General features: G+C 48.6%; 4 protein-coding genes across 4 annotated transcripts; all 4 read right to left on the minus strand.

The window, feature by feature from the left end:
• Positions 1-37: 37 nt before the first annotated feature.
• Positions 38-589, minus strand: LY89DRAFT_663540 (uncharacterized protein; the record flags this gene model as incomplete). The annotated part of the gene is made up of 1 exon (XM_018212710.1): positions 38-589. One exon carries the CDS (start codon positions 587-589, stop codon positions 38-40), a length of 552 nt encoding a protein of 183 aa, XP_018078019.1.
• A 206-nt stretch (positions 590-795) lies between these two features.
• Positions 796-3,018, minus strand: LY89DRAFT_713602 (Dehydroquinate synthase-like protein). Its single transcript, XM_018218064.1, has 5 exons — positions 2,787-3,018; positions 2,583-2,617; positions 1,556-2,528; positions 1,180-1,507; positions 796-1,040 (listed from the first exon to the last, which is right to left on the minus strand). Exons 1-5 carry the CDS (start codon positions 2,848-2,850, stop codon positions 941-943), a joined length of 1,500 nt encoding a protein of 499 aa, XP_018077419.1. The 5' UTR covers positions 2,851-3,018; the 3' UTR covers positions 796-940.
• A 698-nt stretch (positions 3,019-3,716) lies between these two features.
• LY89DRAFT_573792 (uncharacterized protein) lies at positions 3,717-6,597 on the minus strand (the record flags this gene model as incomplete). The annotated part of the gene is made up of 3 exons (XM_018208701.1): positions 3,717-6,260; positions 6,313-6,408; positions 6,466-6,597. The coding sequence occupies 3 exons, from the start codon at positions 6,595-6,597 to the stop codon at positions 3,717-3,719; spliced, it is 2,772 nt and encodes a 923-aa protein (XP_018077420.1).
• Positions 6,598-8,197: 1,600 nt separating this feature from the next.
• Positions 8,198-13,518, minus strand: LY89DRAFT_635209 (uncharacterized protein). Its single transcript, XM_018211433.1, has 2 exons — positions 9,943-13,518; positions 8,198-9,896 (listed from the first exon to the last, which is right to left on the minus strand). Exons 1-2 carry the CDS (start codon positions 13,040-13,042, stop codon positions 8,305-8,307), a joined length of 4,692 nt encoding a protein of 1,563 aa, XP_018077421.1. The 5' UTR covers positions 13,043-13,518; the 3' UTR covers positions 8,198-8,304.
• Positions 13,519-13,987: the final 469 nt, after the last annotated feature.

The raw sequence follows: 13,987 nt of genomic DNA on the forward strand, positions 1-13,987 counted from the left end.
TCGCGCGATCAGAATACCATTCATTCTCTGTCCCCGTCTAAATCTCCGCCCTCGCTCTGATCAACCTCATCGCCTCCTCCTCGTCAAAAACAGGAAACGTCTCCGTCTCCCCCGCCCCCCAAACCCGATCCCCAGCCCACACACTCTCCTCCACAAAATCTCCGTCCCAGCCCGCAAGAGTCTGCCCCTCGAGGCCCAATCGTCGGTTTCGGCTCGTCCTGACAAAGGGCATGACCCCGATGTCCGAGACCGAGAGGATTAGCTGCGACGGGTTTGGACCTCGAGGTGCCTTCTTCTTGCGGCGCTGGACTTTGGCTTTCTTCTTCGGTGCTGGCTTGGTGGTGGTGGCTCTCTTCTTGCGCTTGTCGGTCTTTGGCTTCGGCTTTGGCTTCGGGTTGTGGATCAAGCGGAATTTGATCCGGACGATTGGTGGTGCTGCCGCAGAGGCAGACTCTGGTGGTGGTGAAGAAGATGGGGTGGCGAGAACGGTGGTGCCTGGGACAGGACTTTCGCTGGCCAGCAGCTTGGTGGTGGTGACGGACTTTGTTGCTGAGCTCTGGGAGCTTTGGGATGGGGGTGGCGGAGCCATTGGTGCTGAGGTTGGAAGGGAGAAGAAGCAGAGGAAGTTCGTACTGGTACGGAGTTTGAAGGCTGTTGGTGGGACGGTTGCGTAGAACTTGAATGTAGAGTGTGATGTGTTTTTTTCTGGGGAGAATTGGTGGGAGGATACCTGGGTTTATAGTTTTCGAAAGTTTCTTTCCTATTGTGCTGGTGAAGCTATTGTGAATTGCTCATGGACATTAGGATTTGATGTGTTGCTATTGTGCTATGTACAGTTTCGCTTAAGCGAAGCCCCCCTAATTTTTTTACTATTGTCACGATCGTACCCGAGGGGAAGGCCACCATTTAAATTGAGAGAACAACAGCTTCTGTTCTCAATTTAATGTTCCATTGCATTCTCAAACAATTGTTTCAATTGTTCCCGCTCTTCGTTCACCTCCTCCGCCAAACCTGGGGCGAGCATCAATACTCTCGCTTGTCTAAATCTTGAGTCAGCGTAATTGTTTCACACAATGCAGAGGGACTAGTTGTTAAGATTGCTTGACACATTGAGAAAGGAATTCATATCAAAATGCTAGGCGGTGCGAAATAGGGTGTTGTTTTGGGAACGTGACTCACGGAATTGTGCCTTCAACCAAGTCATCGAGATGTTCTCTCTTAAATCCCAGATCCTTCAAACCCTTCGGTTGATCGCCCAAATCTGCCAAAAACTTGGTCAAGGCTTCACCTAGAACCTCACCAGCACTTTCTCGCTTCACATTTGAGATGTCAACACCAAATGCTTCGGCAGCTGCCAAGTGGCGCTCTGGATTCGAAGGACCTGTAAATCGAAATACGGCTGGAGCGGACACAGCAACCGAGACTCCGTGAGGAATGATAGGCGTTTCGACTTGGTAACCTGCATGCTTGTACCCTGGATTTTGACCTGAGATGGGATATGACATGCCTGCGAGATATCAGTATGAGAATTACAAAAAGACAGAACGTGACCAACCATGGCATAAGTGAACACCAGCATTTCCAAATCCAACACCAGCAAGAGTTGCAGCTAGCAACATTTGACTCTGGGCCTCATGATCTTCTGGATCCTTGACGGCTCTGGGAAGGTATTGTACTGTACTTCTCAATGCTTGTAAAGAGAAGATGTCGGAAATTGGATTAGCACCCTGGTAAGCAGGTCTGTTGATTGGGTTCTGTGGTCGTGGTATCCGTTCAAAGTAAGGAATTGCAGTCCAACTTTCCAAGCTGTGGCACAATACATCGAGACCGGAGCTAGCATGTACAGCTGAAGGCATCGTTCTAGTGTTTAGAGGATCGCATATGCCGAGAGTAGGCTTAAGATTACGGTGTGCAATGCCAGTCTTTGCTCGCTTTGATACTAGATCAAAGATTGCTGTGCCTGTTGTCTCAGATCCCGTACCAGCCGTCGTTGGGACGGCAATCAATGGCTTCAGAGGCTTGTCAATTGGTAAACCTTTTCCTAGAGGAGCGTTGACGAAGTCCAGAAATTCGGCATTTGGATAGCAGGTATACAGATTCATGAGCTTAGCAGTATCGATGACTGATCCGCCACCAACAGCCAAGAAGGCGTCCGGTTGGTAGGGCTTCGCAAAATCAATGGCGTGCTTGATGCTGGAATCCTTTGGCTCCACTCTGCAACCATCATATATTGTGAATTCCACTCCTTCTCTCGTCAGGCCCTCAATAACCTGCTTCATAGCATCCAAATTTCTGACCGTACTATCAGTCACGACGCAAACCCTCTTAGCGCCCATGTTTTTAAAATCCATTCCAACTTCCTTTGTAACACCTGGACCGAAACGAATCGAGGAAGCAGCCATTTCAAAAGCATATTCTTTTTGTCTCGACAGATCAACCGGGGTAGCATAATTTCGTTGGAGATTTCGCTTCGCATGTGCAAGAAGACCGTTCGAGGGTTTATGGTGGTGATGATGATTGGGGTTTCCCTGGGAATGTCAGTCTTCGAAATTTCGATCAATATGGAGCAATAATTTACTAACATGGCAAGGACATGTTGGTGGGTGTGTATATTGGACTACAAGCATGTTAGCATATTGTGAAGTCTCTTGTTACTAGATGCAGAGCTCCAGAGCTGGGGCGTTCTTAGGACCCCATTAGATATAAATGGTGAATGGCTTGCAGGACAGCTCCCAGTCTTCTAGCTCCAACATGCAAACAGCAAATCAGTATAACAATGAGCTCACCCGTTCGAAGCAGATTCATGGCTCGCACAGCTCTCGTAGGAGCAATTCGCACAGCGGAAACCATCGTGTCCAGAGGTGGGGTTCTAAGGGAGGGGTAAAGTCGAAATTCAATCTTAATGGCTTTGTGTTTTAGTGGAACTTGACTCTGACTGAGCTGAGTGAATTCGTAGATTGAGATGGGGCAGTTACAGAGAAGAGATCGTCATACATCGAAATTCAAAGTTTACTTGGGTGTCGAGTCGCAATCCTCGCCGGTTATGCGGGGAAGTTAGCTCTCCGTTCTCGGTTCATGATGCCTCGGTGTGAAGTAAGCTTACCACTCCGGCAGGTTACCCGAGGCGTGTTTCAGGGGTATGACTTCCTGTTCAAGACAAGCAAACTGACGAAGTTTGATGGGTTCAGTCTCTAAATCAGTATCAGTGTACTGCTCTCTTCAGCAGATCTCGACGACCGTGAGATGTGAATGCAGAATCAAACTCTTTCGCTACTCAGTAGTAATGGCGTATAATTCGAGTTCCATGACCATCAGTATTGGGTTACTTCACCAGAAAGGCAATCACAGAAGTAGAATGTAAAGTTATAATATTTGCAGTATGCAATCATCACATTTATCTCAGTAAACGTTCGCCTATCCACACCTCTTGATAACTCCTAGGTATCAAAATCCCAATCCATCCAACCTTCCGAAAAGTCAGTTCAAGTCAATTTGATAAACTAGAATATGCATCTTGCGCCGAAAAGAACAAAGGCCACCTATTCTGTGGGACGCAAAAATCATGTCCAGCCCAGACTCCGATGTTCCGAAGGCTCAGCCTGGTATGCTGCCGGAATCGTAAATAGCGTATAGTATAATGCATCAATGGTGAAATGTAAACTCGCACAAATGGTCTTCGATGATCCTCTTGGGACCTACTCGTAGGCACAATATCTTTACCAGCCTCCTCTGTGGCTGCTCCCTCTCCTACTACTTGAGCCACTATCACCTCCCCTATGCACATCATAACGTCGGTCTGACGGCCCAACATTGCCGCCTCCTCTATTCTCCTCAAGACTCTTTCGTGACGAGTCTCTTCCAATTTCGCTCATTTGAAAAAGGAGTTCATCATCAGCTTCATATGCGCCTACTGGTCGCGTAAAGCTATATCTGCCACCTGCTCTTTCACTTGTCCCACTTCCACTAGCTCTCTCGATGAGACTAGAAGAGCCTGTTGGCGGCGTCGTGCCGCGCCCACCAACTCGACCTAATCTTGGACGATATGACATAGATTGGCCGCGAGGAGCCTGAGTATTTCCTGTCTCATGAGCCTCCAGAGAAGTTAATGCTTCATGAGTCATTGCTTTGGGCTCTAAAATATGTGGTGCTGGCTGTAATAGGCGAGACGGCGACTCTGAGGTGGGCGAAGTTGGGTTATCGGCGGCTTGTCCTAGTCCGAGTAAAGCACTGAGACTAGGTGGCTCTCGATCATCAGCTCCAAGACTAATACTCCTATGAACGCCAAATGGCAGATCTCCCAAGTCTTCCTCCACTGCAATGGCTCGGTGTTGCTGAGCAACAGAGCTTGACCTTCTAGCGTGGGGATAATACGTTCGTGGGGATGTAGGGATGTCAATGGCATTTGTACCAAGCTCAGTAGTTTGATCATCATCCGCGACATCTTCTAGAGGAACCTCTGGAGCAGTCCTGCTTCTGTAACTCAACCTTCGAGGCTCAGCATAATCTGCTATAGAATTTGCACTTAATCTTGAAGGTATGGCAGGCGTATGTGGAGTATGGGGTGACACTGGCTTCCCTGGTGAGGAGGATGCGGACATCGATGTGGCTGCAACCATTGGGGGCACACTTGATAGTTGCCTGCTTGACGAGCTTGACGAGCGGTGTAACATAGTTGATGAGGACATAGACTCAGTCAAAGCATTGTGTGACTCTCGCATCGATTGGAATTTTGACAGCTGGGCACTCGTTCGCTTTGTTGAAGCTTCGCCCGATGGTTCAAAACTCTGTAGATTCTTCTTGCTGTCAAGCAACTTTAAGAATTCCGAGATGTTGTCATCGTCAGTCTGCAATGAGTCTGAACTTGCCCCAGCACCTGCTTCCGTAAGGATACCAGAGCCAGGTTGTACAGAGGAGGACAAGCTTTGCTTTCCACTGCTACCCTGATCATCGTCAAGTAATCTGCTCGCGCCACCAAAGGATGATCTGCCGCGTCTGTGACCAAAGCTGCTACTATACTTGCTGAGTGGCGTAGGTCTTGGTGAGCTTGACATTGACGCCACAGTAGTGTCTGGTACGACAGGGCCACCTCTCAATGTTGCCGGCATACCTGCAGTGAGAGATGAACGATTCCGGGCCTGAGTCAAAGCACTGATGCCAGAGGTCCTTGGGAGAGATTGTGGTGAGGGCGGAGGAAGCATGTCGCCTGGATTCTGAACAGGCGTCACCCGGCCTGGAGATGACGATAACGACCCTGCCTTGAACGGCTGGAAGGACACAGATGGTCTTCTAGCCATTGTGATACCCTCCATGGAAATTAATGACGCTCTTGAGGTCTGTAATGGCCTGGTCTTAGGTACAGATCCAGCGGGAGGGGAACTTGTGTCCGATCCCATGGTCTTGTTAGCCCTAAGAGCCGAAATTGGGCTTGATCCTCGTGGAGGGGCATCGCCATGAAATGTAGAGAGACTTCCGTATGCTTGAATAGGTTCTGGGTTATCAAAATGTTGTCGATGGGCGGGCAAGGATCCGACTTCAGTAGCTTTGGGGATGCCATGGCGATCTTTGGCTTTTACTCCTAACGAAGGTTGGAAGAAGTGCTCATCAGCGCCCATAAAGCGTGAGCTGAGCAGTGCTTCCGAGTCATCCACGCGAAAACTACAATCATTTCGGTATGTGACTACGCCTGAGAGTTGTCCTACAGGAGTCTCGGTCGTGCCGAGAGGGCATTCCGATGTAACTGCGCCCCCATTCTCATAGAGTGGATGAGTAAGCGCATCGAAGCGGTTGGGTTGGGCATCATCGGTCAATATTCGACAGCTAATTCGAAGTGAGTTGTTTGAATTGCTCTTCCCCATGCTCTTTGCGAACTTCCATGCCGGTAGAAGTTTGGTTGTCGTATACAACGTGCGGAAGAAGACAATGCACATCTTATACACGGTGGGCAGAGTAGAACCAAAGTCGTATATCCTTTCTCCTGGGAGATCTTTAAGTTCGAACTTCCACCGCTCCAAAACCACTTCAGTCTTCCGCTTCCGTGTGCCTCCATCATTGGAACCGCTCGAGCGATTCAACGCATCCAATACATCCCACCGCTTGCCTTGATCGTCAACAATGACTAAACTCTGGCTGCTCGTCAAGCTTGATGTGTCGAGGTATATTTCGATTATGAGAGGTAGAGGCCGGTCTTGGTATCCTCCACAGCTTCTCCACAGACTCAACTCCTCCCGGAAACTGCTTGTATCATCGGTCTCGATTTGGAACTATATACCGGTCAGCTTCAATCTTCTAAGTCACAATACAGACGTCACCTACCCATCTGTTGACCTTTTTTGATCCGTCCTTGTTGATCATGAAAGGCAAGGACATTCGAGTCTGAAGGACAACTATGGCAGCTTTTGTGTGGAAATTCTAACAATACTGATCAGCAAAGCGTATTGTACCTTCACCATGTCTGCCAAGTCTAACCTGTATGATCTGATCCATCTTCTTGACAGCGTCTCTACTAGGACCGGTAGCCATGACTCCGCTATCTCCACTACCTTCATCTGTCTCGTTGTAGCCAGGTGCATCCGATGCTGTCCTTGAATTCGAGTTCATGCCTTCTTCTCTGGGATTGTTGGTTCTGGTTGGGTTTGTTCGAGGGGATGAGGCTGGTGATGCCGTCACCGGCGAGGGTCGAGGATGTTGATGCATTTTGTCGAAGTTTCTTCGACGGGAACGTCGAGTGTGAGCAAGCTGTCGTTGCAAGGTCCTTGTATGGCGTGCTGGGTTATGCAAAAGGTTCGTCCGTATACAAGAATTAACGGCAGCTGTCGGGGCTAGATGTCGATGAAAGCAGGACCAGAATACCTCATCATTTGGGTATCCATGATAGTCTGATAGTTTCTAATTATTTTGGATAGCCTCCTCAATCTTTGACAAGTTTCTGCCAGTGGGAAATCCTGCAGTGCCCTTCCGGTGAACCAATGAAGTAGAGCAACAGGCGGAGCTGGGGCCTAGAATGGGCAGCTTAGGCAGAGGACATCGTGCTGTAAGGACTTTTCTGTTCGGTGAAGTTTATTGGGGGTCAATGAGGGGCTGCTGCCGAATGTGTTGGAAAGAAACCCTTTCCTTCAAGGAATTGATGATGCTTGGACCGTGTAGGGCGGTTTTCGTGTGACTAGGATCTCAGATGGCTCAGAGAGATTCATGGATGTCACGAGGCATCCAGGCGCTTATACCAGAGACACACTCTCCAACCGCGCAAAATTGTGGTGGTAAAGAGCGTGAGACGGTGAATATACAGCTTCAGACTGAATCTAGATGGGATTGAACGGACTGGCCAAAGTGCGGAAGCAGCTTCAAGCCCCGATGCGTCTTTCTTTCATCAACGTTTGAGCCTCAGGCACGACGAGGTTAGCGTCGCTTTTATCTGAAGATAAGAGAGCTGGGCGGACTTTGGCTCCTCATCAGAAGTGTGCTACACCCTGCACCTTTTCGAGGCACGCGAGGCCCCCGAATGGCAACAACTGTCCATGGTTGACTCGAGCTGCTTGATGAAATAGCATGTGATCGATTGCATGCGCAGCCGATGGTACTCGCAGAACGCGCATGGTACGACAACTCTGGACAAATACGTTCTGGCCAACGTTCAACTATCTTCGGGTCACCTCATTATTGGGCCAGAAGTTAATGAAGCTGTTCGCCTTGTCCGATTACGCTCTGGGTGCGCAGCTACCTAGGTTGAGGCGGTCTCTCTTTGATCGGCATCCACTATCATCTCATGATTGCGAGTATTTCGTAATACATTGGCCTTTGTCGATGCTGAGAAGACCTCGAAAGTGGGCGATTTTAGTCTGAAGGCCTGAGGTGTGATGTACTTCCGTTCACGTGCGTTGCACTGAGTCATGTGGCTTATCTCCAAGATAATTGTTTCTTGGAGAAGGGTCATAGAAAGAAAGAGGAGGTGGACTTCCAATTTAATTGAATAGGTGGGAAAGTTACAGTGTGTAACTGAAGACAATGAAGGTAAAGTGTACTGAATCTCATCTATTTGTGGCATAGCATAGTACGGAATAATCTCTGTATTTGCTGACTAACCAGAAGAATAGTCAGATAAATAATCATAAGCCGGAATACTCAAGACTTGACTCGTAAATTAAGAAAATAGTCGAGAAACTATGTCAGAGCAGGGGTTTAGAGGATCATTATGATTTCTAGATAACGCCAGCTCGCAGTCATGTGCAGAGCAATGTCCGTCTTCGAACGCCGACCGAATTGCAGTATATACATACACAAATGCACAGAATTTTCAACCCTCCTATGCTATGTACTAGAACCCTTCTCTTGACCTCTCCCACGCCCACGGTCTTGACCTTGGCCAGAATCGCCTCTCCCTCGGCCACCTCTACCTCTTGCACCTCTTTTACCACGCCCACCACTTTTGCCACCTCTTCCTGACCCAGATCCCGCGTTTTTGGCACGGGCAGCTTCCTCCTCTTGCGCTCGCTGACTCTCTTGATCCCACCATTCCTGGAACGCCTGCTCTTCTTGGATTTCTTGAAGACTTCTTTTCGCAACAGCCTCCTTAATCACCTCCTGCTCTCTTCTTTGCTGTCCAATGATGTCTGCCATTGACAATTGGAGGGAAGGTTCTGCTTTCATAGCCGGGGTAGTATACGACTTGGAGTGCGGTACGATTGGCGCGGATTTCGCGGTTTGAGGTTGAGTCAGCGGCCGTGAAGAGCTTGCTGCAGACTTCCCCTTCCCAATGTTGCTGTTGCTTACGCTGCGCTGCTGACCTGAGAAGCGAGTGTCAGGCGATGCAGTCCTCCTTGGTGTTATGCTCCGGGATGCGGCGGGAGACTCTAGATGCTTGCTTGAAATATCCGATGGCGAAGGCTGGGGCTCGCCTAGGACATCTTTCAGAGAGGTTTTCGGGCCCACGGTTGCAGTTTGCCATGGAGACGCCGCTTTGCCATCTCCTTTATCTAGAGAAATTTGAGGTTGAGCGATCATTTGTTGCATCGTTTGCTGTTGCTGCTTTTTCCTTTCTTTCTGGGACATTTTTGCTTTCGCTTGCTTCCCAACAGCTTCGTTCTTGGCCTTCTCAGCCGAGATACTCATTGACAGATTCGAAGTTCGTGAAGTGGATGTCTGAGCCATAATCTCTCGCATGTCGAGCTTCGATGACGGAAATACGGGAGACGACCACGTTTTCGGACTAGATGTAGCTTGCACCTGTGTAGGACGAACGCCCGGCGGCGGTGTTCTCAAGGGAGGAGATAAAATTTCATCGTCTGGCAAAGACCTTGGCTCAGGTTCATCCCATGCAAGCTTTGGACTGGCAGGACTCCTCTCGTCTGTAGTAGGTCTTAATACGGGAGATATGGGACTACCGACGGCTAGTGTCTCATCCTCATCCATATCGAACATCAAATCTATTGTAGAATCTTTCGGTCGAAGACTAGGGCTGAAAGGTGCATTCCGAACAGCTTTGGATTTCCTCCGTGATCTTTCCTGAGTTGGTGAAGCGGACATGAGATCATCGAGACTGCCAATGCGTGTTCGATACGAGGTAGATAATTTGCTCTCATCATCTTTCATGTTGGCGCGAAAGTTCATGTCTTTCATACGCCGTTGTCGTTCTTCAAGGATGTCTTCTGCAAGGCCCGGATGACGTTCGTGTAGCAAAAGCTCTGCTCTGCCACTCTTTGCAAAGGGGAGACAATTCAATTGGTTCGCTCGCACGACTTCATCTAGCTCCAGTAAAAGGTCTTCGTCCAAGTCCGTGAGTAAGTGGTTTTCAAGCATCGACTCGAGTTGGAGGCAAAGATATTCAAGAGCTGCGTCCTTGAATCCTGTTACAGAGCAAGGAGCGATGTGGTTTAGGAGTTGGCACACGTTGCGTGTAGTCACTGGGAAACATTAGTGTTGAACGTGTTGAGAAAGAAGATGGCCTACCAAACCTGCCTATCACCTGCTGGCAGATCTGTGACAGGCGATCAAGCATAAGTTCATTAGCAACACCCATAACGTCCAAAACGAGGTCAGAGAACTCGTCGATATCAGCTGAAACAACATTATCAAACAATTCAGTCCCAAAATCGGCGTAAAGATAATTCAAGACAAGATGAAAAGTGTCCGGCTGGACGTGCTTCAAATCAATCCTGACCACATCATCGCCGCTCCCCCTTCGCCCAGCAAGCCACTGGCCTCCTGCGCGGCCATGAAAAAGGCTTTCGAAGAATGAGCACCGCTGGCACAGCAGAGCACTATGCGCTATCAACTCAGAGCCGTCCAATTCGATAATGACGTCCCCATCATTGAAGAAATTTGGATCTTGCAAAGCAATAGCCAAATCTGCATCCATGCGGCGCTCAGACTCGGTCATGAGGCGGACCGCACTTTCAAGCTTGCTCAGCTTAAGTTGACCAGCGGTTTTCATGAGCTCGACACGAACTTGCCGATATCTGAATGACATTCGTGGACAGTGCCGAATGAAGTGCCAGACATCAATGATGGAGTCAGTATAGAGATATACCACAAAGTTTACGATGGTGATAAAGTCTAGTCCTTGGAAGATTATTCGTGTCTTTAACTTGCCAGATGACGATACTGCCAGGGTGTCGGAAGCAGGAATCGTCAACATTTCGGGTATTGAAACAGTCCCAGAGGCGTGGTCCTTGAGAAGTTTCCGTAGAACAGAACTTCGAGCAAGTATGAAGCCATGAACTGGGATGAACACGTCAGAACTCGAGGTGCCAATCTCAACATCATACCCTTCGAGATTTTCCCCGAGTAGGTGCTGAGCAACATCGGATTCAAGGTCGGGAGATGTAAGAACTGCACGTTTTAAAGGCTCGAAGTGCCCCTTCGGTAGAGCTGGTGTCCAGTATCGAGGAGTTTCGGTGTCTTCTTCCTCTTGTGGAGGCTCAGACGCTTCGAGATCACGAATACTAAGCAAAGGGGCCATATCATTCCACAACGTTTGCTCAGCCACTAGGACTTGAGTTCTAGTCACATCGCAGTCCTTGCGAATAGCTGCATATACACCAAACGGCGTGCTGCGTACTGCGGCGACTTTCGTTAATCCTGGAACACGCTGGAACTTGAAGTCTTTGCGGTTCAGATTTCCTGTCCCCATGAAGGCATCTTTGATCTTAGCTCGTTTGATGCGGCGCCAGACTGCGCCTGCTTGTGTGCAGACAATGACGGAGCCATTTTCTGTGATCCCGACTGACTTGATACCGTCCCAATTGCCCTTTCGCAGGGACCACACACGCTGTGGAGGTGACAACGAGTCCTTGATTTTGGATGGGTTGGTAGTACTGGTTGCAGAAGTCGTAGGAATACCTCTGACAGTGACAGTGAACAGATCGCCTCTGCTCGACAAGGCCCCTATTGTATCACCACCAGCAGTAATGTGGGAGATATGGTTCGAGCCAGACTCATAACGAGTAGTGAGGGCGTTGCTTTGCAAGTGATAATTTGTAAAACCTTCATACAACGGAAATTTAACGATGTTGTACCCATAATTAGTGAAAACGCAAACAGTGTGGTTGGCAAGAAGAACGATGGTTGCTGTATTGATAGCTGATACCATGTTGATCGATGATTTGAATAAAGAGGCAGCAACTTTGCGAGGTATTGGTTGAACTTCGAGACTTCGAGAATCAGAGTCCATTAAGCCCAGCTGACCTTCATTCTTTCCCCAAGTGAAAAGTGATGTCGAAGTGTGAGCGACTGAATGAATTGCAGAAGCGGTAACTCCAATGATGATCTCTCTCTTCAGCGGACCAAAAATTTGACGTGGTGTGGCACAGACTGGCTCTTCATCTTTGAGTGCAGGTCGAGGCAAGGTGTATCCAAGCTGACCATGGGTGTTGGTACCCCAAGAAAGAAGGGAGCCTTCCGAGGTAACGGCTAGCGAGTGATTTTGTCCAAGAGCAACTTTTATGACCTTTTTACCAGATAGGGCACCTTCTTCGATAGGAGTATATGAGAAACGTGTAGTTTCATCCCCAGTTCCTAGTCTTCCACCAGGCCCAAAACCACACATATAAAGATTGGATTCTGGATCAGTTGTGAGGATTGCACTATGCAGCTTTGATACCGCAACATCTTGAATAACAATAGGTCGATTTGAGATCAAGATAGGTAATTCCGAAACAGACTTTGGAGTCGGTGGAAGCTTTAGAGCAGTATCTCCGTGTGCCACTGATTCGACATACTCACGGTAGAATCGAAAGAGTAAATGGTCAGGCCGTTTCAAAGTAATCTTCTCGGGGTGTTGACGGTCATCCTGATCTTTGAACCCCAGACCATGGTTGCGGCTACTGCCCCAAGCAAACACCTCATCGCCATCAATACTTCCGTGAATTAAATGCCCTTCCGGATTAGTACCAGCTATCGACGAGGCGGCATCATCAGATCCATCATCAGATCCTGAAGCATCAGGAATAGCCTGGAGGGAGCGCCGTGCGATTGTAGCGTTATAGACATCGAATGGGCTATTGCCTTCATAGTCCTTGACCTTGATGACTGAGCTGATTGCTCTTTGGCCTGCATTGCCCATTTGGCTAGTTGGCTCACGGGCATCCTTCTCTATGATAGCGCGAGCCAAAGTGATGTTGCCGAAATACAAGGCTCGGTGCAAAGCTGTCCATCCATTTTCCGTGTCCTGGATGTACAGGTCTATAGCAGGATGCTCTAGAAGAGCCATCGCAAAGCTTGTCGCATTCTCGGTAGTTGAGGATGCAGCACGATGGAGGATGGTAAGTCCACCATAGTCTCTGCTATTGATCTCTGCGCGACCCAAAGTCGTACTTGCACCTTTCGCGCTACTGGTGGTCCCAGGCTGACCAGAAACTTTGCGATGCTTGACAGCACTTCTTGGAGACGTTCCGAGACTTCCAACATGGCTTCCCATGCTATGAGCATTCCCACCTATCCCTCCATAGCCCTTCAGTGTATGTGCCGCGCTATTACTCCCATTTGAAAGGAGGTGCCGGAATTTGTCGATATCTCCATTATGGTAGTATTTCCAGAGAAGGTGGCTCATGTGGAAGAAGGTGGCAAAGGATCTCTTCCAGTCACTTCGACTACCTCGCTATGGCCTCAAATGGACCACGGCGTTTTTAAAGGCGGAAGAAGTGCAGGAAGATTCCTGGGAAAGGGAAGAGAAGGAGATTGAGGGATCGCGACGAGCCTGCCAGACACAGTGGATTGTTGTAGATATTCGTGGGGGTGTTTTCGTTTCCAGGCTACGATCGCGAAGAGGACGTTGAGAGATTGGATACTTGGTCGTGATAATCTGATGATTGATATCGTGTGATAAACCTTTTCGTTGTACCGGAATTGGCAGAGGATCTGTTGCTAGATGCTGGTGTCGTCAGTGTTTCTTGGAGAGAGGGGAGCTTCGGGAGTCATCTTCGAAGATCATGCACAAGCATTTGTGCGCATTTCAGTCTGTCCAATCACGACGCGAGTTTCAAACCGTGTGTAAAACAAAGCACAGGGTAAAAGACCGGAAACTCATTACACAAACCTTTCTTAGTGTACATCTGTCATCTGATGGTACAGAGATTTCTCCCTCTTCAGATGGGTCTCATGTTCTTGGACCGAAGTATTCTAGGGTTGAAATCGTGGGAGAGCCGTTTTATAGATATATGGATCTCCTTTTAGCGGTGAGTAAAAGAAGGCCGCTCTCCTGCAGGCTGTTCATGTACATCACTGACAAGGCGGGCACAGACCTTTATTATTGCTTCTTTCGTGTCTCGAAGCCTGAATCACAATTTCGTTCAAGGACAAGGTCCATCTACCCTTGTGATGAGACTCTGCTGAGAAGCACTCATTAGTTGATTGCTTCTTTGTGAAACAAGAAAGCTCGGTATTTCGGACCAAAAATTTCCTAATTGTAACTCGTTTGCAAAGCAAATGGCATTCAGGCAGGTACTCTCGATTGTTGTATATTCTTTGAGATGTTTATCCAGTGCAGTCAATTAGC

Source organism: Mollisia scopiformis, assembly GCF_001500285.1.
Source record: "Mollisia scopiformis unplaced genomic scaffold LY89scaffold_2, whole genome shotgun sequence".
Lineage (NCBI taxonomy): Eukaryota > Fungi > Ascomycota > Leotiomycetes > Helotiales > Mollisiaceae > Mollisia > Mollisia scopiformis.

Coding starts and splice junctions, on each gene's coding strand:
- LY89DRAFT_713602 (XM_018218064.1), bottom strand. CDS start 2,850: ATGGTTTCCGCTGTGCGAATTGCTCCTACGAGAGCTGTGCGAGCCATG. Junction 2,618..2,786: donor CATGAATCTGCTTCGAACGG/GTGAGCTCATTG, acceptor ACATGCTTGTAG/TCCAATATACACACCCACCA. Junction 1,508..1,555: donor TGGTGTTCACTTATGCCATG/GTTGGTCACGTT, acceptor GATATCTCGCAG/GCATGTCATATCCCATCTCA.
- LY89DRAFT_635209 (XM_018211433.1), bottom strand. CDS start 13,042: ATGAGCCACCTTCTCTGGAAATACTACCATAATGGAGATATCGACAAA. Junction 9,897..9,942: donor GCAGGTGATAGGCAGGTTTG/GTAGGCCATCTT, acceptor AATGTTTCCCAG/TGACTACACGCAACGTGTGC.